The following is a 27,014-nucleotide window of genomic DNA, read 5'->3' on the forward strand; positions in this document are numbered from 1 at the left end:
AAGCTGTCAGTGGCACAGGGGAAGAGGAAATCAAGTTCTGCTTATTGTGATGTCAGATTAGACAGAAAGCTAACCCTCTACTGATGCTAATGGACAAGATGGCGGCTTGCGGGTGCATTGGATCCTTTAAGTTGAGCAGCACATAGGCTTAAACAAGTTTCTTCCACAGAATGGATAATCACTGCTCTAAGTCCTTCCTTCTGAATCCTCTTCTGTGAGGACAAGGTCAGGGAAGAGCAACTCCATTTTAGTGTCTTATGTACAGCTACGTGTAACCTCGGACAGCACCAGAGACACAGTGGCTTTGCATAAAGAGGGGTCAACTGGGACTACAGAGTAGAGTGGGGGGAGGGTCAGGGGTCATCTTACACCTCCAGCCAGGTGGTGAAAGGCAACAGTTGATATGTGTGCTATTCCCGAGTGTAAGATGTAGCCTTCCCTTCCCCTCCTCCTTCTCTGTCTGTATATGCATGTGTATCTCTCTCTCTCTCTCTGTGTGTGTGTGTGTGTGTGTGTGTGTGTGTGTGTGTACACGTGCGTGCATTTGTGTGCATTTGTGCACAGCGTGGGGATTGAATCTATGGCTTCATGCATGGACTAGGCAAGTGCTTGGGTATGGAGTCATATCCCCCACCCAGATAGAGTATTTCCTCCCTGAAGCTGAATATCCAGTTGGACCTTGACAGCCCTGGGGCTATGACTTTTGGCCAGAGATGCCCACTTGCCCAGCTCAAGACTCTGAGCTCTCTTCTCAGTAGAGCAGACTTAGCCCAAATCTGCCGCCTTTAGCCAGCCGACTCTGCTGAAAGCAGAAGACGATGCCACATTATGGAGTCATGGTGCTAGGATGGGCTGCAGGATGGGGTAGGAAGTGTGCCCTTCCCCAGCCCTCCAGAGAACAAGTATGTGAAACTAGCTAAGAATTTATGAAGTACGCATCAGAGTAACAACATTGCATTATACAAGCACCAGTTACAGCCCTAAGCACTCAAGTGTAGATTTACAACGGTTAAGCTTAGGATTTTTCTGACTTTAGAGTGGTTCCCGTACAGCTGTTCTGCCTTTCACTCTCCATACAGCCCTCCATCCATGACATAAGACAGTCAACATTTTACTACGAAATCATCTTCAAGTTAGATGACTGTGGCCAGCCTCAGGCTGATGTTAGCATTCTTAGCGTGTTACCTAGTGCATTTTCAGTAAACAATACCTTCGATTAAGATGCTTCATCAGAACATAATACTATTGTAAGCCAAGGAGCACCAAAGGCCAGGGGCAAATCTGCCCTTTTTACAGGCCTCTTGGTGTCATCGCTGCCCTTAGCTAGCCAGTTGTCACTGCAGGTGAGTGGCTGGTTCCTCTCCCTTCTGAATGCTTCCCTTTTCATGGAGTCCTGCTTTTTCTTTGTCTCTGATCTCTCCAGGCCCAACTGCCGTTCTTGAGACACCTCTGAGGATATAGACCATGCCACAATCCTTTTTCTTTCTCTCTCATATTTTTTCTCAGTTGCCGCAAAAATTTCTATTAGTTTTATTCCAACAGTGAGCTGAAGGCAATGTTCACCATGGTGGGGAAATCTGAGAACACATGGGATCGGTTCTTCTACCCAGGAAAGGGGAAGGGAAAACCATATATTTAGAATCAAATTTAAATGATATAAAGCCATTTCTGTTGGCAACAAAACCCTTTACATAATTTGCTCCACGATACATTTCTCCAGATAAAACCTGACTTTTGTCAGCTCCAATATCTTTGGACAGTAACTGTCTGAGTTTGTGCTGGTGGTGGCTCTTCCCCTGGGGTAGATAGCATTAGAGGTCTGTGCAGGAAATATGAGCGGTAAAACCAGAAAACCCTTACATATCATCAGTACCACAATTTCCTACATCTGCTAAAACAGTATTGTCATTTTATTCCTGCATCTAGATTCTCTGGCAATATCAGAGAAATATCTATAATACTGTTGGCTTTAAAATTTAATAGTAAATGTAGATTTGTAATAGTAGTGCAGGTCCATTGTAGTAACATGACATAACTTTTTAACATAAGCACACAGGAATGCATTTTTGCAGCCCATAAGGTTTTGTGTATTAAAATCCCCTTCATTCCAGTGTCTTCATCCCAAGGTGTACAGAACCCACAGATGGGTCCTGGCATTGCTCCCCAGTGTAAGAGAAATACCACTACCTCTCAAAAGAAATGTTTGAATTAGCAAAGGGAGACTATAGCTGTCTGTTCAAGGCCTGTGGCCTGCTTTTCTGTCTTTCCATCATCTATGTCTTGGGGAAAGTAATTAAAACAGAGATTGTGGCAATATTAATATTAAATTCTAGGGCTGTGGGGAGGGTATGTAAAATTTAGATTGAATGTTCCAAACCAGACAGAAGACTTTGGATTTCCCCAAATTCTGCCCATTTGACTTGGGAAAGACCCGTGCAACGGTAATCTGGGAGAAAGGTTCATTTCTCTCCCAACAGGGCTTAGATGCTTGTGGTTTCAATTTAAGACTAGATTGCTAGTTTTCAAAATTGTAGTCAAGAAAAACAAAACAAAACAGCGTTTTCAACTAAAGTTCATGTTTTTGTTTATTGACCTGTGACAAGATAACTTATATTTTAAACGTTTTTGACATAGTTCTCTTTTCTTTGGACGGCTGAACTTATCACACTTCAAATTTATTTTCTACAGTTATTGATGCTGTTTTGCAGTTAGATTTGGTCATGACCAACTGATTTTCTTTTTTTCACAGATAGATAGCTCACTATGTTATCCATCAGTTATAGTTACTCTTTTTCTTTGCCTTGCCAATTTTGAGAATGGCCTTTGGCTCTGGAATACTGTATCATTAAAACACAAGTAGCGATCATGGTGATTTGTGGTTATGATATGAAAATTATTGTGACATTTTAAAGAAATTTGATGCTTCAAAATCTCTACATCTATATTTTATCTTTTAAAATTCACAGGATCTTAGATGAGAAAGATTTAAGGTTCTTGGGCCTTGTAATTTGACATGCACAGAAACCACTGCTCCCACCCCTTCCAGACAGGGCTTCTGTTTAGCTTTGGCAGTCCTGGAACTGGCTCTTGTAGACCAGGCTGGCCTCAAATTCACAGAGATCTGCCTAGCTTTGCCTCTCAGGTGCCAGGATTAAATTTCGTGAGCTATCACTTTTAATAATGGATATTAGAGCATAATAGGTTGGTTATATTTTTAAAGCTAGAGATCTTATAGTTAGTTATATAGCTTTGTAGCTAGTTTTGGAATTAAAGCAAAAAATGTTTTCAAATAATTAATACAGCTGTTTCTAAGTTCTTCACATGTCAGGAATTTCCCAAAGGAACCATAAATATTCGATTTGGGAACAACTTTTACATACTTTAAAAAAGACATGTGTACTTCATAAATCATGAGTGTGTTTGTTTTAGCATAAGAGGGAAATTACTTTGTATCATCTTTTGTTCCTTTCAAATGCTATATATAAGTCAGGACATTAGGACATTCTTTAAAAGGATTGGTTTAGTAAAAGACAGAGTTTTTTTTTTTTTTTTAACTGTGAGAGAAATCTCATGTTTGATTTGTGCAATATCCCTGATTATATTTTTCAAGTGTGGTTGGTTTTTATGGCTTTATTTTGCATTTTATTAGTGTGTGTGTGTGTGTGTGTGTGTGTGTGTGTGTGTGTGTGTGTAAGCATGCCCATGTATAGAAGTCAGAGATTCTTGCTTTCTACTGTGGGATCCAGGGATTGAACTCAGGTTCCCAGGTTTGCCTGCCAGTGCTTCTACCCTCTGAGCCCTTGTATGGTTTAACAGTAACTCAGGATCATGTTAGGACATGCATTTGTTCATGAGATGCACAGGTTATCAGCAGTGCTTTTGGCTGCAGGTTATATAATACCTGACGAACAACAGTGGTTTAAAATAACCAGCATTCCTTCCTCTAAGAAGAGCCTGTCTGTGTTTCTGGAACTGGTTCAAGTACATGTGTGACCATGGGTTTGGAACTATCCATTGGAGCCTGATGGACTCGTCATTGAATATGTACCTGAAAACAATGACCGTCCCCCCACAGAAGTCAGGTAGCCAATAACTCAGCAGGGAGGGATCAGGCCATGTGGGCCAGTCTTGTCATTTTCCCTAGCTTCTTCCAGAGTCTCCCCACTTCCTTACCCACCCAACTTTATGTTCTTTGTCTCTATCTGTCTTTAAAACAAAACCAAAAATTGAAAGACAGATAAGACAAAAAAATGCCCAAATGAAAAAACAAAACAAAACCATGGAGTTTGTTGTGTGTTGGCTAATTACCCCTGGGCATGGGGCCTGCTCTGGAGTGTAGTTGCTATACCCAATGATACTCTGTTGGAGAAAATTGTTTTTCCAGTTGCCAGCAGGTATTGATTACAAATAGCCTCTGGGTTAGGGGTGGGATCCTATGTCTAATTCCCCCTCTCAGTGCTGAGACCCTGTCTGGCTTGAACCTGTGTAGGATCTTGTACATGTCTCTGTGAGAGTCACATGTACATTTGTCCTGTTGTGCCTGGAAGACACTGTTTCCTGGAGTCACCCATCACCTCTGGCTCTTACAGTCTTTCTGCCCCCTCTTTTAAATAGATCCCCAAGCCTTCAGGGGAGGGGTTTTATGAAGACCCCATTTAGGACTCAGTGCTCCAAAGTCCCTCACTCTGTGCACATTGTCCAGTTGTAGATCTCTGTGTTAACTGACAGGGTCAATCTTGTGTAGACCTAGTGCAGACAACTGCAGCTGCTATGAGACCATGCTTGCTGTCATGCTTTAAGATAGCATTTGCACCTCTTTTCCCCATCTTCCAGTTTTTATGTTCTTTCTGTTCCTCTTCTGTGATGTTCGATGAACCTTAGAGGGAGTGATTTGAACGCACATTTTAGGGCTAGCACTCAATTGCCACTTGTTTTTAGCACTTGGCACTTAGCAATGAGTCTCTGTACTCATCGTTTACCGTGGTGAGTTGGTGGGGTAAGGACTTAAGAATAGGGACTATGCCATCCTTGGACAGACACGGACACACACACTTACACACACACACACACACACACACACACACACACACACACACACACACTGTGCATTAGTGCACTGGCTCTCAAGACATGTGCTTTGTATGTTGACTGGAATGGATGTTTTACCCGACACATTACAGCTCCACTAAACACCCACAACTTCCCAAAGACCATCAGGTTTTCCATGTCTTAAAAAACAAGCCTAACTTTCCTTTTCTCTCTCACTTCTGTGTGTGTGTGAGTGTGTGAGTGTGTGTGTGTGTGTGTGTGTGTGTGTGTGTGTGTGTGTGTGTGTATGCATGTGGGTTTGTGTTTGTGTTTGTGTTTGCGTGTGTGCATGTGGCTTTGTGTTTGTGTGTGTGTGTGTGTGTGTGTGTGTGTGTGTGTGCTCATAAGCATGCACATTCATGAGTGTGTTCAGACCAGGGGTTGATGCTAGGTGGATTCCTCTTCCCTGCATATACTGAAGCAGAGTCTCTCATTTGAACCTGGAGTTCATTGACTCAGCTAGGCTAGATAGCCAGCTTGCTGTAGAGATCACTTGCCTCTACCTCCTGAGGCTTAGATTACAGGCAGGCACTGTACCTCTTGACACTCACATGGGTGCTGGGACTCCAATGCTTATATTTGCATGGCATATGCTTTACCTCTGAAACTGTAGCCTGGGGCATAGGCAGAGCGATCTGTTTGTTCCCTAGACACATAATTGATATTACTTCTTCAGGCCTTTGCACTTTCCCTTCTTTTTGCTTTGTGAAACTCCTTTTCTTTCCAGATCTTATTCACGGCCACTTCCTGTGAGACACTAAAAGTGGTTTCGACCATTGGTATCCTCATTGCTTTCCTTCCAACCTTTAACATCCTTTCCTCTACAGCCCAGCTGAAATCCAGCTTCCTTCATACGCCCTTAACAGAATCCTAAGCCCGAGCACATCTCAACCCCACTGCATCCCATTCCATTTCCAGTCTGTCTTCTTCTTTGTTATATCTACTTAATTCACCAGTGCAGCTCAAGTCTTCATTTGTTGCTTCCCTAACAGCAGAATTTGTATCTTGTCTCCACAGTCTGCTAAATGCCAGGCAAGCTGGGATTACCATGACCAGTGAGTGCTGTGTGTAAAGCAAGCCATTAAGAAAAGTTATTTAAATAGTAAATAAAATGCATAAGCATCCGTAGACAAAAATGAAAGCCATCAGGTGGTAGAGGTGCTGTTTTCTTTGAGGTTCTAAACCCTGCTTTATTGGTGTCTTAATATAGGTCTATCTACCATCATGGGGATAGCTCACAGGAGAAAGCTCGAAATTAGATGTGGTGGGTCACATCTATAATTTCAGCACTTGGGAAGCTGAAGCAAGAGGATTGTTGTGAGTTCAAGGCTAGCCTGGGCTATGGTGTGAGACTCTTGTCTAAAAGAACACACACACACACACACTTGCACACACACGCACATGTACACTCATACACACATGCACAGAGAGAGAGAGAAAGAGGGGGCCTGGGGAACATCGCTAAAGGGCCTGGCTAGAGTCAGAACACTGTTCACCTACCTTGTCCTGCCTTCCAGTTCTTATCTCTCTATGAAGGAGTTGGTGGCAGGGCAGGATGGTGTGACACTCAGGGCTGTAGTTCTGCTCCAGTTAGCAGTGAGCATACTTAGAGGCTATGAATGTTTCTTTGTGTCTCGGCTGTGGTCTATAAATTAGAGGTCTTTTCTATCATGGGGAATTATTGTGAAGAGAAAATGAGGTAATGTATGAAAGTGCCTGCCCGTGGTCTAGAACTTTGTAGACACTGAGTGGATGGTGCAGTGGGCAGCTGGGCTTACATGCTTGGATGTTGGGGGGGGGGGGCTGAAATGCCTTTGTTTTCCTGAGTTTGTTTCTTGAAGAATGGTTATCTTGGAGGAATGCTTGTTTGAAAGAAGGGTCTAGGAAGTGTTTCCTTAGTCAATTTAGTCACTGTGCAGGCTTCATAAAATATACTTATATAAATCAAGGTAGCTACGAAATTGGGCATGGCGACATAGCCTGTAATTGCAGGAAACTGAGGCAGGAGAATTGCAAGTCCAAGGCCTGCCTGGGCTAGAGTGAGTTCAAAGCCTGCCTGGGCAACTTAGTTGAATCCCTTGCTCAAAAATAAAATTAAATTAAAAAATAAAAACCAAAAAGGCTGGAGCAAATCTTGGTGGTAGAATTCTTGCCTAGAATGTTCAATCTCTAGGTTCCATCTCCAATACTGGGGTAGGAGTGGAGTGGGGGTGGGGGTCCAGCTATAACATCACAGGTGGGGGAAGGGATAGCTATGACATCACTGATGCTGTAGTATCGGGGTGCCACCACTGGATATGCAGTCCATTATGGGCAGATGTGCAAGGCATAGCTGTATTTCTAGGAGTTGGAATAAGGAACACACAGACCTCCAAAATACTCACAGCGTTTAGACCTGGGATGAAACCCTCTTGTTCCCTGTGATGTTAAAATTAAGCCCAGGGACAGTAACTTGCTTCTGGTCACTAAGCAAAATGTAATCCATTTATTCTCTGTATGCAGGCAGACCTTGAAATTGCACCAGCAACTGAGCTAAGTGCAATTATCTTGACTCTCGATTAGGTTCCCCCAATCCCAATTTAGCTAAATAAAATTACCAAATACCAGTTAAAAAATCTGAATTTCAGATGAAGAACTAATAATATTTTTGTATTAGCATATCCTGTGACCACTGATTAAAGAAAAAAATAAATGGTTTGGAGAAAAGAATGAATACATAGGGAGTATCAGAAGCTAATTATGAGGTCAGCAAGCCATTTCAATCGGCCTTGAGACTATCCCTTAAAAGAGGGAAAATGACTCTGAGAAAGTGAAATTTGATTTTTTTTAATTTGTGTTATTCCAAAAATTTTAATACAGTTAAAGAAAAGCAACTAGTAAAATCAGTCCTGAATGGGAAGTGAATGAAGGCTAACGGCACATATAAAGGAAGAGGCCATGATGAAGCCCTTTCTTGTGCATGCTAACCTGAAAAATCAAGAAGAAATATGGGGCTGGCCAGATGGCTCAGTGAGTAAAGGCACCTGCCACCAAGCCTGATGATCTGAGTTCAATCCCCAGGACCCACGTGGTGGGAGGAGGGAATTGACCACAAGATGAGCAATTAAATAAATGTAATTAAAATTCATTACTGTGCAAAATTGGCTTTATTTGTATAACATATTTCGTTTGATTCCTCATTTTTAAAATAAAATTGTTTCAATAAGTCATTTAAACACACTTAGAATACAAAAAAATGTGTCTGAATTTAAAAGTTACACTTACAAATAGAATAAGATATCATTAGAATGCTGGGAAAAATAAGAAATAAATTGAGTCATATATATCTACCCAATTCCAACAATTGCCAAGATATTGCCATTTGTTTAATCAACTCCTCCGAGTCCCTGACACTGTGGAAGCAGTTTAAAGGTTAGCTGTGACTGGTTCACTATAAGGGGACTCCAGATTTAAATGGGGAGTACACTGAAATGACATCAACACCCAGGAAGCTGTCTCCTGGTGCCCCACAGATTTGTTTGCTTGATTCTCTTGTTTTTTCTCTTCCAATGAAATCGGCGTTGAGGAGAGCATGGGGCCAGAAGTACAGCAGACTGAGAAAAAGACTTGACCTTCCAAGTGTATTCCCTTCTCAATAAACCAAAGTGATTGCTACTCTGTTAATGGAGGGGCATACCTGTTGTGGAGGGGCTTCTTACCTAGGCATGCAGGTACCTTCTGGTTAAGTGGTGGATGCTTGATGCGACCCCTCCTTTGCCTTCTCTCCGGATCTGGGAGTTGCTTCCTTCACTATGTAGAGAATATTTCCCAAGACTTAACTCCTTGATAGTCCCAGACCAAGAAGTATGCTGCAAGGATCTTTTAAACACATGTAATTATTTGAGAATTTTTATAGAGGCACACATGTATTTTGATTATATCCACTTCCAACTTGTTCTGATAACACCTTCCAGATCAACTTCCGTACTCCCAACTTCCTGTCATTTTTTTTCACCCTCTGAGTCTTATTAGTTCTGCCCACATATGTATGGGGGCAGGTCATCTACTGGAGTGTAGTCAATATACCAGGGGTCACACCCCTGAAGAAAACCGTCTTCCTCTGCCAGCAACCATCAACCGTTAATAGCTCCTCAGCTAAGAGTGAAGCTTATGGCCCCTCCCAACTCCATGATGGTATGTGGGCAGATGGCTTTGTCTTCTGTGGGTCTTGTGTAGGCACATAGTTGCCGTGAGTTCATGGGTGCAGCACTCCTGCCGAGTCCAGAAGACATTGTTTCGTCCTTGTCCCCTCTGACCTCTGGCTCTTACAATCTTTCCACCCACTCTCTGTAATGGTCTCTTGAGCATTTTATGTGTGTATGGTGTGTGTGTGTGTGTGTGTGTGTGTGTGTGATCTAGATGTCCTATTTGTGGCAGAGCATGCCACTGGTACTTATTTTCTGCAGTTTGACTTCTTGTGAGTTTCTTTGTTAACGGTGTTCTCTAGCTGTGGGTATCTGATTAGATTCTGGTCTGTAATCCTTACAAATGAGGGGCCCAGAATATTCTGCTCTATACACAAATGCAGTGATAAGTCGGCCAAGAAGACCCTGGAATTCTGCCAGGAGAAGATAAGTAAAGGAAAAAGAAAGATAACAGGCTTTCATGTGATGGAGAAAGGAAGCCTCTAAATCATGTGTACAGTGGGGTGCAGAGGGGAGAACAGAATTTACCCATAAAACTGAACCCCAGGCAGCAAAGTTTCTTTAGACCTTGTTAAGAAAAAAAATGCCATGTGTGGATCTCACTCTTCTAGTACCTGAATACACACACACACACACACACACACACACACACACACACACACCTGTATGCATGCATGCACACATATACAGAGCGCTCCTGATATATAGATACACACACACACAGACACATACAGAGAGAGAGAAAGAGAGCGCTCCTGGTATAGATACACATACACACAGACACACACAGATCCTGATATACAGATACACACATACACACACACACACACACACACACACACACACCCTTATATACATATACACAGAGATCAGTTTTGATATATAAATACACACACAAAGACACACACACACACACAGAGACCCTGATACAGAGAGAGAGATTAAACCTGATATACAGATATACACACACATAGAGACCCTGATACACACACACACACACACACACACACACACACACACACACACACACACACTCCAGGTTAGAAACAAAACAAGATCCCATTGGGAGGTTTTCAGAATTACTTTTATGGGTAAGATTTATTCATACAAAATATAACAAAATCTCTGAAATATATAAGTCCATAGAGAGATCTGATTGGGAGAGCCAGTAGCAACTCATTCTAGGATATAGTTTGCTGTGCCAACTTGGTCAGGTGGCAGAGATAAGAATTCCATGTGGCTCCTAGGAAAAGCGGTTTTTCTTGGCAGGACAGTGCTTTGACAGCTGCCCTGCAGGGCAGTCTTGTGTTTCTCTGTTGCAATGTTCTTCCCTCTGGTTCCTTTGTTTTAAAAGTCCAAGTGCACAAAGCATAGAGTATTGCGAAAGCTTGCTTAGTGTAATGCAAATTTTTTAATCTCCTCATTGGCTGTTTGGTCAGGGGGCTGTGAGGGCTGGGTGGCACTTTTGGTGTGGTCTATTAGTTTAGTTTTCTGGTACTATAATAAGGCACCTCAGGTTGGGTAAGGCTACCCACATTCTTTCAAACTGAGGCACCTGTATTTGGGAAGGTTCTAATTGTATAGCAGGAGTGTCAGAAATGGGGGGCCCAGTGGAGTCCTGAACGGGAGAACAGGACACCACTAATCTGAACTACCAAAATAACCTCCCTTCAACTTTTGTCATTTTTGCTTCAGGTGGCAACTCATACATTAATGTGATTTTTAAATGTACTGCCTTTAAAAAGTTATTTTCTTGCCTTTTCTGATACTGAGAGCTGCCGTGGGAGTATACACACTGTTCCAAGGCCTAGGATGAAAATATAGGTTTCTTTGGGGAGGATTTGAGAATGTCTGCCAGGTACCCATGTGGGTGCCATCTTCCTCATTCACCTTCTTCCCTTGCTCTCTGCTCTGAGGTCTAGACTTGGTCTCCCCTCTGGCTCTTTGTGGGTAGAGGAGGAGGCCTGTTTACCTGTGACTGATGTGTCCGTTGGAGCTGTGTTAGGCTCCATCCATGTCTCTGGGTGGGCACTGCAGGTTAATGCCTGGAGAGCCCATTAGGGCTGTAGTCAGTGCTTGTTTGTCATTTGTTCCTTCTGGTTTATAAATGTCATCTACCTCCCTGAGTTCTTTTCTTATGACCTGACAGTCCCTTGTGATGGTCTCAGCTTTTTCATACTTACAAGAAGATAGTGAAAAAAAAAAAAAAAAAGTATCTTCAACAGTATTTTGTCCCCTTTGGGAGGGATATTGGGACAAAACCTACAGCTTCAGGTTAGTGGACACCATGCTTCCTTTCTTTTATTTTAAATTGGGGTAGGTTCTGTAGCAGTTGCTCACTGACCTGACAGACAAGGCAGCTGTGAAGAGGATAGGGGTGGTGTCTCTGGGCTTGTCCGAGGGCATTCTACTATCCCAGTCCATCCTGGCTCAAGCTTCCTGTGTCATACTTTCTTAAAAGTGACTATCCAGCTGGGCATAGTGTTGAATGTCTTTAATCCCAGCAGGCAGATCTCTGTTAAGTTCAAGGCCAGCCTGATTTACAGAGTGAGCTCCAGGCCAGCCTGGTCTACATAGCAAGTTTAAGGATAGCCAGGGTTACCTAAAGGGAGCCTGTCTCAAAAAAACAAAACAAACAAAACAAAACAACAACAACAAAAACCAAACTATAATCACATTACTAGGTCTAGTATTTTGGTATATTGTTTCTGATTTCCATCCCTCCCCCTCATTTTATTAAAAAGTTGGGATTGTGTTGTGCTTACTGATTTGTACTTTTTTCATGTAACATTTGCTATCATATGTATTCCGCCTACATTATTAAAATTTCTCAATAGTTGAAAAAGGATGTTTTCTGCAAGTTGCTGGAAGACTTCATGGAAGAGGTGGCATCTCAGTAGGGCTCTGGGAAAGGGTATGGAGAGCAAGTAAGGTCTCCTATTAGAAGATGAGGGCAGCACAGTTGAGGATACCGGGGTCGTGAAGGGTAGTAGGGCTTGTACCGCTAGTACTGCTGTTGGTGCTGTAGGGACAGACCAGAAGAGTCTGGAATCCAGAGAGAAGGATCCTGCAGTGCAAAGAACGTGTCACAAATCTGCTCTAGTGTCACTCCAACCCGTGCTTCAGGCGCAGAGCCTATGTGCAGGATCCCTGTGCAGGCTTTCCCACACACTCTTCTGGGCTTAGGGCTACTTCATCATGCTCTGTCCTCCTCTCTTCCTTTGTCCTCCAGGATCTAGTTCAAATGTCACCCCCTGGATCTCATTGCCCTGGCAGATTTTAACACCATCCGCAGAGTTCCCTTTATATTTTTTATTCACCTCTGATGGAGTCTGTATTTGCCCGTTCTAATTCACGGGGGAGGAAGCTGAGAACAAGACCATTCTCTGTGCAGAACCTGTTTTTTCTCTTTCTGGTTTAGGACTTTATTCCCCAAGGTTCAAGCTTCTGGGGCCTGAGCTTCATGCAGTCACATCATGATGTCTTCCTGTGGATTGAACATTACTTCCCACCGAGAAGTCAATCACGTCTATAAAGAAAAAAGTGAAGGTCAGAGACATTCACCCGTATAATAATAATAATAATAATAATAATAATAATAATAATAATAATAAAGTTTTTAAACCTCTAGCCCTAGTCTAAAACTATATTAACATTTTCTTTGTCACTTTCTTTCCCCGTTAGACCATGTTTAGGTGGAAGCCAATTAAAGGCAGATTGTCACATTTTTTTTCAGACTTCTGTGAATTTTTAAGTTAATGTTAATAGGACATTATACATTAAGCCATTAAAAGAAAAAAAGAAGAGCCCTACTCTGAGGTGCCTTGGGAGCTTCACGGGTGCTACAAATTCGTGTCTTAATTTCCTGACCTTTCAGCTGAGCATCTAGGGAGACATTTAATCGAATCACCGTGAACTATATTTGTGATATAATCTACGTAAAAAGTTCTGTCTGTATGCCTAAGGGGGCTTTAAAACTCCAAGACAACCTCAGGAACTAGTGCTGTAACCTGATTCTTCTCTTACTTAGGGAATTTAAGGAGTGGGCAATCTAAGGTATAACGGCCATGCTCCCAGGGTTTGCTATTTCTTTAGGGGCAAGTGTAAGGTGAGATGACCATTTCCAGCAAGTTGCAGTGGCTGCTCATTGCTGAGAGCAAGGCCGTTTACCTATTTAGACCTTTTGTTCTGCTTGGACGGGGTGTTCTTTTGGACAAGACAGGCTGGATCTTACCGAGGCCACTGTGTTATGTGTGTACATTTAGTTCTGTGTGAATGGGAGGGAGGGGTCCTGAGTCACGCCAAGAGCATGCTTCTCAGTTGGTAGAGTATATGCTGCTGGGCAATGCACAGTGGCTGACTGGACTCTTTTTTAGAGCCCCGTGACAGTCCATTGTGTGGATGTGGCGTCACTTGTTTAGTTACTTCCTCTTCACGGACCATTCAGTTAGCTTATCTATTTTGTTGCTGCTCCAGGTATGCATTTAAACTTTTTCTCATGTTCCTGGACTATGTATAAGTATTCCAGCATGATGTGTTCAAAGAGTAGAGTTGCTGGTTAGAAGGTATGCATTTAAACTTTTGGTAGATACTGGCATGAATATCAGAAGTGGGGTGGCACAAGGTAATGAGGGGTGTACGGTTTGTGAAGAGTTTAAAAACAATAGTGAGACCAACGTGGATCCACTTTGCTGGTCACTGTATGTGTGTCAATGAGGAAGTCAGCCTGACTTCTTTTCTTGCTTGCTTTTCCTTTTTCTCTCTTATCTCTTTACTTCTCTCTCCCCCTTCCTCCCTCCCTCCTTCCATTCCCCCACCCCTCCTTCCTTCCTTTCATCTTTTTCTTTTTTCTTTCATCAGATAAGGTCTTGCTATAGAGTCCTGCCCAAGTGCTAGACCAGACAGGTCCCAAAATCATGTCAATCCTCCTGCCTCAGACTCTCAAGTGTTGGCATTACAGATGGGCAGCATGCCTGCCTGTCTCAGAGTAAGTTCTTTATAGCATGTATAGATTCTACCAGAGCTCTGGGGGCAAATTTTACCTCCCCAAACATTTACATTCCCCCACTGGAACAGTAGATTGCGGTTCAATGGTGACTGAAGGGTAGCTGTAAAGACCCAGAATCAGATCTGGAGTTCTTGAATCCTGTTGTTCCAGGTGACCCCTTAGAATTTTGTATTTTAATTAAATAAGAGCAAATTTTAGTGCACACACAAATATTTTTACTGAATTTAAATAAGATTCTAGATATGAAATGTATTTTATAACTTATTCTAAAGCTAAAGTTTAGCTCAAGAGCATGGTTGTTCCTAGAAATAGTTTTGTCCTATAGAGGAGGGAGGTTTAAAAGTGTTCAGTCCTGTCAAATCTATGTCACTGAATTTTGTTCAGCAACGTTCTACAAAGAACAGGTTTTTTGTTTGCTTTTTGCTGTTTTTCTCTACTGGGGATTGACCCCAGGGCCTTATGCTTGCTAGGCAGATATTGTACTACTGAGCCACATCCCCTGCTCTTGTTTTTATTTTCTTTGTTTTTGAGACAGGGTATGTTATCTGAAGCTGGCCTAGTACTTGCTAAGTAGTCCAAACTAGTCTTGAACTGGCTATGTAGCCAAGACTGACCTTGAACTCACTATCTCCCTGCTTCAGCCATTCTAGTATTGGGGTTGTAGGTGTTTACCAACACACTTGGCATGGTGCCAGTCTTCTGTCTGTACAGTTAGTCAGCTGTGTGTGAAGGTGGTTAAAGAAATCTGTCTGCTGTTAGTGATCAGGCCTGGAGTGAGGAGGAAATCACCCACATACTGGAAAACATAATTTGGTGTTCCCATTTCCCCAGGACTTTATTTTAGATCCAGTTTTGTGAAGGCTTGTTAAGGTTACAGTGGTAGGCAGTCCTGACCCAAGGGAGCATGAGAGCCAGAGGGGATGGAGACATGGATGACAGGCTCCTCGGCCAACTGCTAGTGTTCAGACCTTAGCAATCCACCTCCATCCATAGCTTGTCATCTTGGGCAAGGCCCATTACTACTCTGTGCCTTATTTGTTGTTCTCCTCTGTAAACTGGGGTGGGGGAGGGACACAACGAACAGTGCTGACTGCAGAGTGCTGTTGCTATTAAATGAGGCAATTTCCATAAAGCACTTCAAATATCGTCTGGCAGACGCTAGTGTTTATTACTAAACACTAGCCAAAGGTTGGACATTCAGCTTGTTGTGGGACACAGCATCCTCTTGTTTGGCTTAGAGGTTGTGCAGGCTACATGCTATCATTCACACCTTGCAACACCGGTTCTGTGACTCACCTGAGGTTTTGTTATTAATCAGCAAGGGTGGTGAGAATCTAACCAGGCCCTAAGACTCCACACCTGGGTCCTTCACAGATCAGTGATGCTAGGTGTTCACATTAACCGAATTCACTATTCTCTGCTCAGTGCTCTGGGCTAAATGTCCAGAGCCAAATGGCCTGCCTTCCTCATCATTTAAAAAGTCATGACTTAAGGGTTTAGTCTAAACGACTTAGGGTAATGGTTACCCAAAAGAGAGATGATATGTCTGAAAAGGAAGTCAACAAAAAAAGGGTGTAGCTGTCTGAAGAATAATTTCATGTTAGAACTGGGAACTACTTTTTGAGTAAAAAGGTCACCTTTATGTAGTGGAAACTTTCCTCTGGAAGGATGAGGGAGGGGAATAGAATAATTTGGAATGAATAATTTGGAAGAGCTAGCTGGCTATATGAGCTTTGTGCTTAAATATTAAAGAAAAGACACTGCATTTGAAATATCCCCTGTGGATGGAAAATGTGCTGACTCAGCAGGTTCCATTCTGGGCGTGGAGTCAGTCGGTCTACGGCAGCTGAACTGCTTTCTGTAGCTCTTGGCTTCCTCATTTCCTTCGTGGGGGAAATGAGTGGGTTGACTTTGATGACCTTTTGGTCCTTTAATCATACTGAGTTTCTTTCCACAGTGGGGGACTTGTTACCCTACAGCCTGGGGATTGCTCAGTATGAGGGAGTGCCAGAGACCAGGGGAATTTCCCCAGACATATGGGCACACCATATACACTAAACACATATTGACAATACATTTAATTGAGAAAAGAGTTAATATCTCAACCTGTAAAAAGGGTTTTTTTAAAGTCTTTAAGAAACCATGACCAGTGGGTTGGTGGTGGTGCACACCTTTAACCCCAGCATTCTGGAGGCAGAGACAGGTGGATCTTTGAGCTTGAGGCCAGCCTGGTCTACAGATTAAGTTCCAGGATAGCCAGGGCTCCACAAAGAAACCCTGTCTCTAAAACTATCCTTCCTCCGCCTTCTCCCCCAAAAGAAACAATGACCATCTTGTTTGGTTGGGGAAGGCTGATGACTTATGAAATTTTAAAAAATAGCCAGGATAGAGGATGGAGAAGAGAACTCCAATGGTGCAGTGGGTTAACGCACAGTACTTACGTGACAGCAAGGAGCAGAACACTTCTCCAGCATATGGAAGGCATTCAATCCCTAGCACTGAAAGAAAAAAGGAAAAGAAAAACAAATATACATCAACCAGTCAAATAAATAAGCAGGAAAAAGATTATTATTTTGGACCCAATGATGTCTTCCTGTAATTCCAACACTTGGTAAACTGAGGCAAGTTCCAGGTTAACTTCAGCTACATAGCCAGAGCCTGTCTCAAAAACAAAACAAAACAAAACAAGAAAAAATAAAGAGAGAAAGAGAGAAAATTGAACATAACTAAAACAAAAAACAAACAAAATAAAATTTTGCCGGGCAGTGGTGGTGCACAGCTTTAATCCCAGCACTTGGGAGGCAGAGGCAGGCAGATCTCTGTGAGTTCAAGGCCAGCCTGGTCTACAAAGTGAGTTTCAGGACAGCCAGGACTGTTACACAGAGAAACCCTGTTTTGAAAAACAAACAAACAAAAAAACAAAACAAAACAAAATTTTAATTAATTAATTTAATGTGCTCTGTCTGCATGCCTTTGTGCATGACAAGGGCATCAGATCCCACGATAGATGCTGTGAGCCCCCATGTGCTTGCTGGGAATTGAACTCAGGATCTCTGGAAGAACAGCCAGTGCTCTTAACCTCTGAGCCATCTCTCCAGCCTCTCCAAAATTTTAATTTTTTAGCAATTACAAATGAAAACAAATTGAAGGAAAATAATATACCCAGTGATCACTGACCCTAGTGTGATAAAATGGCATTCATACATACAGCTTAAAAACACTAGTCTATTTTTTTATCTTTTTTTTGTCCCAGTAACTGCTGCTATTGTGTATCTTAAAGAAATAATCATATATTGATACAAAATAATATAGAAATCTTCACTCCATGTTATTGTAAAATTAGGAGGAATTAAAATATCCAACAACAGGCAATTGGTTAAATAAATGGTGTTTTAATGTCTGTATATAATGTAATTTTATATAGTCATGACAATTCCGTTGGGCAAATCCTGATAGAGGAAATACTAACAATATAAATGTTAAGCTGAGGGGGCTAGGGTTGGTAGAGTGCTTGCCTAGCATGCATGAAATCCTGGGTTTGATTCCCAGCAACATATAAACCAGCAGTGTGCATGCTTGACCATAATCCCAGCACTGGGCTGGTGGGGGGCAGGAAGGTCAGAAGTTCAAAGTCATCCCCAGCTACAAAGTGAGTTGGAAGCTAACTTGAGTTTAATGAGCTCAAGTTTCAAAAAAGTTAAACAAAAAAAATATGTAAAACATGATATTAGTTTTGGAAAAAAGTGAGGTGTGGAAGAAAATAGTAGGGTATGTATACTAATATTACACAGATCTTGGCTGTGGGTGACAGTTGGTTTTTGCCTTATACTTTAGTTGTTCATGGTTTTGAAATATCCCATAATGTATGTGTACTAATTTTATAAACAGAAAAAAAAAAAGACTATTTAGAAAATGATCCAGAGAAAATAAGAAGTGACCAGAAATGAGGTCATCTGAAGAGACCAGCAAATCAAATGCAGGACTGCTGTCCCTTGTCATGGACTGAACTTGCTTTGGATGTGTGGGCGGGTCACAGAGAGCCCTTGGCACATAGTGGTTCTCTTAGTTATAGATGGTGTGGTGAAGCTGGGAGAGGTCTTAGACCTAGTGGATATTGATTTGGACAAGTCAGAGAAGGAGCTAGCTACTTAGAGTCTGGGGAAAAAACCACTACATGCTAATACAGAAACCTCCCACCTTTGCAGACAGAGAAGAGCCCCCTTTGATTCCTGACCTGGTTTCGAGTGGTTTACACATTTTTCACTCCTGAATTTCTTTCCTTTTCGTTTTAGCTTATTTTCATTATGATGGTTTTTGCCCTTTGCCAACAGGCAATTCTGCAGAATTAGGGCAGCAGGGTCTAAGAGAAGTCAGTGAACATATGGTAGCAGCTAGCAAGTTAAAGTTTGGCAATGTGTTCCAGGTGTGGGCCAGCATAGAGCGAGCAGCCAGTGGCACTAAAACAGGTTGAACTTGAATCACAGGTTTTGTCTTTAGGATCCTTAATCAGGGTTGCGGCTTCCACCTGGAGGCTGCTCCGAGCCTGTGTCTATATCTGTCTCAGTCACTTGTCACTTGATGTCCCTACAACATTCTCCAAATACTATAAGGAGTCATTATAGTAGGCAGCCATGTTACACAGGTCTGTAATCACAGTATAACACAAACAAAACACTTCTTCAGAGTTGCACAGGTTAGGGGACGTGTAGCTCAGTGAGTACTTGCCTCATGAGTACAAGGCCCTAGGGTTTGAGCCCTACACTATACTACACTACACACACACACACACACACACACACACACCAAGTAAATAAATTGCACAAGTAAAGTATGCCTGTTTTAGTAAATGTACTGTGAAATTCACATAAGCAAAATGGAGGAAACAAGACTCATCTACAATCACAGGTCACATGAACAGCCTACCTTGACATGTTCAAGCAACACATTAAAAGCTGCACACTGCAGTGTGGGTAATGGAGCTTGCTTTCAGCTGTAGAGAACTCCACAGAGGGTCCTCCCCATCAGCGACCAATCTTACAAAAGAATTTCAAGGGAGAAACCAGAGCAAAATGTTAGTGTTCCAGTGATTTAACATGAATTCCCACAGAAACCAAGGATGGTATGATTACCCAACAAGTGAAGGAAATCACTTATGGTATTCATTGCTGAACTGCTGAACTGCTGTTGGTTTTTCTTTTGGCAGGGCCTAAGGGTGAGGAAACGAAAGGTCTTACTCTGTAGCCCATGCTAGCCTGGAACTCACAGCATTCCTCCAGCCTCAGCCTCACAGTGCTAGGATGGCAGGCACAAACTGCTGTGCCCAGAGGGGCAATGATTTTGAAAAATTACCTCCACCAACGCCATCTACTCAAAACCCTCCACATAGTTATAATTTGATGTTTGTTTTCTGTTATGACACGTTCTGAAGGGACTTTGCTTTACAGGGCAAACATGAGAGCAGTTCTCTGTGCTTGTAAGTGCAGCAGGCATTAGCTACCATGATTTCCCTCTACACCTGGTCCTCACACGCTCCCTGTGAAGACGTGATCTGGTTCTAGTTTTACAATGAGGCTAGCCATCTCAGCTGTGTGATGATTTTGTTGTCCAGTAAACATAGGGGAAATTATGGGGACAAAGCAGCACACATGAGATAGCACATAGGAGTGACAATGGGAGGTGGGGGAGGGGTCAAGGAAGACTTTTGAGAATGGTAGTGCTTTGGTGCGAGTGAGGGGCAGGTTTTTTATTTTAATTTTTGAGACAGGGTTTCTCTGTGTAGCCCTGGCTGTCATGGAACTCGTTCTGTAGACCAGGCTGGCCTCGAACTCACAGAGATCTGCCTGCCTCTGCCTCCCAAGTGCTGGGATTAAAGGTGGGCGCCACCACCTCCCGGCTTGAGGGGCAAATTTTCCGCTGCTAGAAAAATCACTGAGTTTGTCTATGGAAGGAGTCTAGTGAGAAATAAAGTCTATCTGCAAGGTGAGAGTTGAGGCAAGTGTCTGACCTCAGAGGATTAGCATAGCTCACACCCTAAGTCCTCCTCTACCTCCCTTTGTTCTTTCGTCAGAGTAGGCAGAAGGACCAGCACCTTGCTTTTGTCGCATGGTGGTCCTGTTCCATGTGAGTCTGTGTCTGAACTGTGGAGACCTGCCTGTTGTAATTTAAGAAAGGTTGCTGGAGAGAGAAAGACAGGGTTCAAGTAGAGGGGTTTTTATTAGGGAAAGAAATCATAAAAAAAAGGGGAAAGGGAAGAGGGAGACTGGCTTCTGGAGACAGGAGCAGCAGGAGAGAGGAGAAAGGAAAGAGGGGGAGAGACAGGAAATGGAGGAGAGGGAGAGAGGGGGGATCAGACAGAGATGGGGGGACGGATGGGAGGTGGGCAGGGCCTTTTAAAGAGGGAACATAGTGAATATGCACAGGTGGTGCTCTTAGTGGCTGCAGCTGAGGGTGTATCCTGTCAAAACCCCAATGACAGGCCAGTATAGATAGATGCCTGAATACTAATACTGCCAAAAATGCCAAAGGTGCCTTTTTTTTTTTTTTTCAGAAACAGTAGGAAAAGAACAAAGGAAAACAAGCTAAGGAGATGAGACTCAGACATACCAGGATTGGAGGCTCATTCATTCCAGTCTGAAGCCCCAGATATACAGTGTAACTGCTACTCAAGGGTATTGCTTAAAACATCTCAGAGGATGCTTGAAATAACTCTTCCCAAAAGAGCCTTATAGTAGATACCTAGCCAGCTAGCCACTCATGACATACTGCTGAAAACTCCCTTTTATTGTCCACCTACAAGCAGTGTAAGGGATAATGTCCTTCAGGAGAACCACAGAAAGCCCACCAGCCTCCGTGCTGCCTATGTGGGCCACAGTGGCTATCCCGAGGATGGATGTGACAAATGCTAGAGATTGAAGATCATGTCTATATAGGGAGTTGCTCTAGCCTGGACCAGTGTATCTTCTGCCTCTCCCCCAGCTCCATCTATGGCCATCTGATCTGCTAAAGACCTGGCTTGTCACTGCACCTTACAGAATAGCTCAGGGCTTTGGTTCTTGTGCTACTGGGTCAGGCAGTAAAGGTTTTCCTTTGGCTTCAGTCTTAGTGGGGCCACTGGGAAAGCTCACCGTGCCTAACCGATTATAGCTTGGGGGAACAGAGGCCCCGAATGTGTCACTCGTCATGATGGGCAGTGTGGGAAGGTCACTTTACTCCAAACAGAGCCTTTTTCTCCTGGCTGGCATTTTTTTTTTTTTTTTTGAGCCCTATGGAGACACATTTCAGCATTTCTTCATTCATGTACTATTTTATTTTTGTACTGTAAGAAGAAATTTCTGTCTTGCTTTTTGGTTTTATTTCTATGAATAAGGGTACCCAGTGCACTCTTTGCCAAAGAAATCTCTTTAGTGAGATGCTTCAAATTGCTCATGTGAATGAATAATTGCTTGTCATTATATTTAGTGATGACTACTTAACAAATGTTGCTGATAATAAGGAATGCATAGTGTTTACTGTATACACACAGTGTGTTCACATGATGTGTTAGGCAAAGGATTTAAGCCCACAGGGTACTCTCAACAACCATGGGAGGTCGATATTGTTACGTTGGTTTTTACCAGGAGGAAACAGAGGCATCATGAGTTTAAGAAACTTGTTGAATGCAACTATGCAGGCAGCTAATTAGGCTTTTCAGATTCCATTGTAAATCTACCTGCCTTTTCCTCACATTCTTAATGTGACATCTTAGGGATGTCTTTTCAAAGATATTCCCTCAGGAACTCTGACTATAAATCTGTTAAAAATATTTCATTGAAATAATCCACAAAATCTGACATGTGCACCATTTTACTAACTCTGTCCTGCTATACTTGGCATAAAAAATTAAATAAGGTGGTGCTAGCTGTAAACAAAGTCACAAATTCATGTTTAGGTTATCTATAGACCCAGGGTAATAAAGTCCAACTGAGACATTTGGAGCCCTTTCGTCAAAGACAATACTTCTTCAGGTTAAACTCAGAAAAGTGGGCAGACTTAGTGGTAAGAATCTGTAAGCAACCACATTGAGGGGGCCGGGTTTCTTGGGTACAGAGTTCATATATCACTAAGGGGGTAGCTTTTCTTTAAACATAGTCAGATGTCTACAGTACAGATTATTGACAGGTTCATTTGGACTAACTTCCTCATGTCCTTTTATTTAGTGCATAATAATGTAGGGTTTGATATATATATATATATATATATATATGTGTGTGTGTGTGTGTGTGTGTGTGTGTGTGTGTGTGTGTGTGTGTGTGTAATTTTTTAAGTTGTTAAGAATGCCATGCTGAGAAATGGCTCAGAGGTTAAGAGCACTGGCTGCTCTTCCAGAGGTCCTGAGTTGAATTCCCAGCAACCACATGCAGAACACTGTATATTTCATAAATAAATCTTGAAAAAAGAAAAAAAAAGATCTGGTGACAAATGGGTATCCAGGCCATGTGGCATTGTGCCCCTAAACCAGAGACATTCAAGGTTGGGCATCTTCAGTGTGAAGTCAGAGACCATGATGCCCCCCCCCCCCAGCTCATTTTTGGAGGAAACCTAAGTTCAGACAGGTTAAGTAACTTGATCAAGGTCACATAGTTTGTGTGTTCAGAAAAAAAAGAATTCATAAAAATAATGTGTTGTTTATCTAACTCATTTGCCAAGGCTATCATGTCTAATTAAGCAGACACTGCTAGTTGACAAGGATATAAAAGGTCTTTGGGGGAATCCTTAGGATTTAGAAGGGTAATTTTAAAAGCTGCCTTTTACAGAGGTCTGCCTTGGGTGTGCTTTATGTGAGGTATGCCGGGACGATTGATATCAGGTAGGTTAATAAGGCCTATGCATTAACAACCTTTACTCTGAATTTTGGTCTGGAAGACCCTTCATTTGCCTGATGGGCTGGCCTTGAGAGAATGTACCCAGCAGAGAGCTGTGTTCAAGACTGCACTTTTTGCTTGGAGCTTTCCAACCCACAAACAAATGAGAATCCATCTAGATCTTTCATAAAATTCAGGTCCTGCCATATTGTGCTGTCCTGTTTAAAAGCTGTTGGTGAATATAATTGTTTTTGAGCAAGTTGTTTTGTTTAGTTAGGGGCTGTGGAACAGGGTCTGCTAAGCAGGGGATGATGCCAAATTGTTGAAGAAAGAACTTAATTTCTATGTCTCTAAACGCATCACAGTCCTACATACATATAAACCTAGACATAGAGTTAAAACAACACGTTGAAAGCTACACCCTGTTCTGTAGGTAATGAAGCCTGATTTTAGCTGCAGAGAACCCCACAGAGGGTCCTCCCATCTAACCAACCTTACCAAAGAATCTCAGCGAGAAACCACAGCAAATTGTTAGTGTTCCCGAGTAAACCAAGGACTGGACAATTACCCAACAAGGGAAGGAAATTATACATGGTATTCATCCCTTATTAATTTCTCTTCCTTGCAGTTGCCCAAAGTGCCTGCAATCCACTAGAACCTGAGGCCACACACGCCCAGCTGCCTTCACCTAGCTGCCTTCCTGTTTCTTAGCCAGTTAAGAGCTGTTCACAAGTGTCATTTACACACCAGGTGGGCAACTGAATCATTTTTCATGTGGTGACCAGAGCAGTTCCTTGTGTTATCATTACCAAACTCCTCTCCTCTCCTCTCCTCTCCTCTCCTCTCCTCTCCTCTCCTCTCCTCTCCTCTCCTCTCCTCTCCCCTCCCCTCCTCTTTTCTCTCTTGTTCTCTCCCCCTCCCCCCCACTTCTCTCTCAGTAGGATCTCTTGTTATGTAGCTTGATCTGGCTTCTAACTCAGGATCCTCCTGCCTCAGCCTCTTGGATCTGGGATTAGACATGGGCATCACTATAACTGTCATTCAAGCACTGTTTTTTTTTTTTTTTGTTGCTGTTTTTTTGTTTTTTGTTTTTCAAGACAGGGTTTCTCTGTGTAGCACTCTCGCTGGAGACCAGGCTGGCCTCGAACTCACAGAGATACACCTGCCTCTGCCTCCCGAGTGCTGGGATTAAAGGCGTGCACCACCAACGCCTGGCCTCAAGGACTGATTTTTAAGGACAAAGTACTCCTGTCTCTTGGCCAGGAAATGTTATAGGTGCTAAGTGTTGGGTGACAGGCTTTAACTTATTTTTCTAAGGGTATTGATGGGACTGGATGAATAGGGTTTAACAGCTACCCTGAGGTAGGACCCTCAGTTTTAATTACTTTGGCAATGAGGAGGCTCTTTGTCATCAGAAGAGATAACCTCAGTTTCCCCCATTCTCTTTCTGTTCCAGTTGGCAACCAAGCTTCAGAGGTTTTTCCAAGCAGCTGCTGTCTCTCACCTGGGCGGACAGGAGAAGTAACATCTATAATTGATGTCTGAGATTCTGAGAACATAAACCCTGGTTGCTGTCTTCTTACTAGATGGAGCCTGCAGCAGCAGCCCATTGAGGGTACTTTCCTTAGGATCCTGGACTCATAAGTAGGACTTCAGACAGGGAAGATGCTGAGTTCTATCAAGTGCGTGTTGGTAGGGGACAGTGCTGTGGGGAAAACCTCACTACTGGTGCGCTTCACCTCTGAGACCTTCCCGGAGGCTTACAAGCCCACTGTGTATGAGAATACTGGTGTGGACGTCTTCATGGATGGCATCCAGATCAGCCTGGGCCTCTGGGACACTGCTGGCAATGATGCCTTCAGAAGCATCCGCCCCCTGTCCTACCAGCAGGCAGACGTAGTGCTGATGTGCTACTCTGTGGCAAATCATAGCTCCTTCCTGAACTTGAAGAACAAATGGATTAATGAGATCAGGAGCAACCTACCCTGTACCCCGGTGCTGGTTGTGGCCACACAGACCGACCAGAGAGAGATGGGCCCCCACAGGGCCTCTTGCATCAATGCCATAGACGGGAAGAGACTTGCCCAGGACGTGCGAGCCAAGGGCTACCTGGAGTGCTCAGCCCTTAGCAACCGGGGAGTACAGCAGGTATTTGAATGTGCGGTCCGAACGGCTGTCAACCAGGCCAGGAGACGAAACAGAAGGAAACTCTTCTCCATCAATGAATGCAAGATCTTCTAAACTCCAAGGTCCTGCATCCAGCATCCATGAACGTACCTCAAAGACTAATGGGGGAGGGGAAGGTGGCAAGCCAAGGGGGTTGATGCTCTTTCTTTGTCCATTTGAACAGCCTTTCTTCTGGATGGAATTATCAGGTAGGTTGGCCACTGATGCTTCCACTTCCACTCTACAGATGAACTCTTTGCCCAGCACAACCACAGAGATTCCTTGGGAAGCCATACGAATAGTCCGTCTTCAACAAAAAAACTAAAACGACTGTCCTAACTTAGACAATGAAGTGAATTTTCCGAGGATGCCATATTTAAACTCACATTTTATTTAAATAATAATCAACCACATAGCTTTTGTTTTCATGCTTGGAAAGTCTTTTCTTTGCAAAGGCAAACTGCTGTATGAGGGAAATAACCTTTTGGGGCTCAACCAGATGTCTGTAGTGTTATTATTTGCTCCTGAATTTAATTTGGTTGAAACTACTTGTGTGCTGTGTTATTCTAGATAATCAAACTTTAAAATGAACATAAATGGGTCCCTGCAACTCATTTTCCACTTCCCCATTATTCAAAGTTGTGTATAAAATACAGCTCCAGACTGTAAGGTATTTTAACACTGTCAAATGATTTTGAACAGTTAATAGTTTTTCTCTGTAAATACAAAAGTGCATTTCTTATTTACGATATTATCTGTCACTCAAAGAACTCCAGTTACACACCAGGTATTCATTTCTCACTCACTAGGACAGAGATGAAAGGAAAAATATTTCTGCTAGAAAGTAACCGCAGCAGGGCTTGGGACAGATGCAAGGGGCCCTTCTCCTGGCCTGCATCTCCTGGCCTGCATCTCCTGGCATATGCTTTCTGACTGGTCACATGTCTCAGGAGAAGAGGACCCACAAACATTCTGATCAATAATTTGACAAAGTCATACTCCTTTGAACTCTAAACTGGATGACACAACCCCATCATTTATTAATTTTAGGACTGATATAAAATAATTAGAAAGGCGCTCATGTATATATGTGTTAATGTGTACAAGGGGAAAGCCAGGATTTACAGCTTTTACTGTTACATGAATAGATATTCACTTGTGAAAATCATGACAAGTCCCAAGTTTGGAGAATGAGAAAGCCTGCCGTAATTACAAATAACAAAGCCATGTGCATCTACCCGACCCTCCTTCCTAATTGTCTGAAAGCAACTGTGTCACCTTTTCTACATCCAGATTATCATTTCTCATGCCAATCTAATAACTAGGAACTGCTTGAGCCACCTTTCTTAGAGCCCAGGGGTTGTGTGGTTGTTACCGTGAAGGACGAGTTGCCCAAAGGAGCAACTCCACTGAGAATTGTACTGACATAAGCAAATCATTCTCTGGCTGGTTCTTTGTGGTTACAATCTGGTAAACATATCATACAATGTCCACCATGCTGCCTTCTCCTCTGCCTCTCTCCCATACCCAGTCAAAAGCCTGGGAGCTAGTTCTTGGTCTTGGGTAGATGAGTTGGCCCCATATCCTAAGTCTGATAGGTTTGCTTTCAGGCAATCTCTCAGCCCGCTGATTCTGTGGCTTGTCCTCCCTTCTGGGTCGCCTACCTCTCCTGACTTGAGAGCTCTTGTCTACAGTCCATGGCCCTGGCCACAAAGGTTGGGATGCCAA

General features: G+C 42.9%; 1 protein-coding gene across 1 annotated transcript; it reads left to right on the top strand.

Moving 5' to 3' along the window:
* Positions 1–24,785: 24,785 nt before the first annotated feature.
* On the top strand, positions 24,786–25,767 carry Rhoh (ras homolog family member H). The gene has a single exon (XM_035453415.1). It carries the CDS (start codon positions 24,786–24,788, stop codon positions 25,359–25,361), a length of 576 nt encoding a protein of 191 aa, XP_035309306.1. The 3' UTR covers positions 25,362–25,767.
* The last annotated feature ends 1,247 nt before the right edge of the window (positions 25,768–27,014 follow it).

The sequence above is a fragment of the Cricetulus griseus genome, assembly GCF_003668045.3.
Source record: "Cricetulus griseus strain 17A/GY chromosome 1 unlocalized genomic scaffold, alternate assembly CriGri-PICRH-1.0 chr1_1, whole genome shotgun sequence".
In the NCBI taxonomy this organism is placed as follows: domain Eukaryota; kingdom Metazoa; phylum Chordata; class Mammalia; order Rodentia; family Cricetidae; genus Cricetulus; species Cricetulus griseus.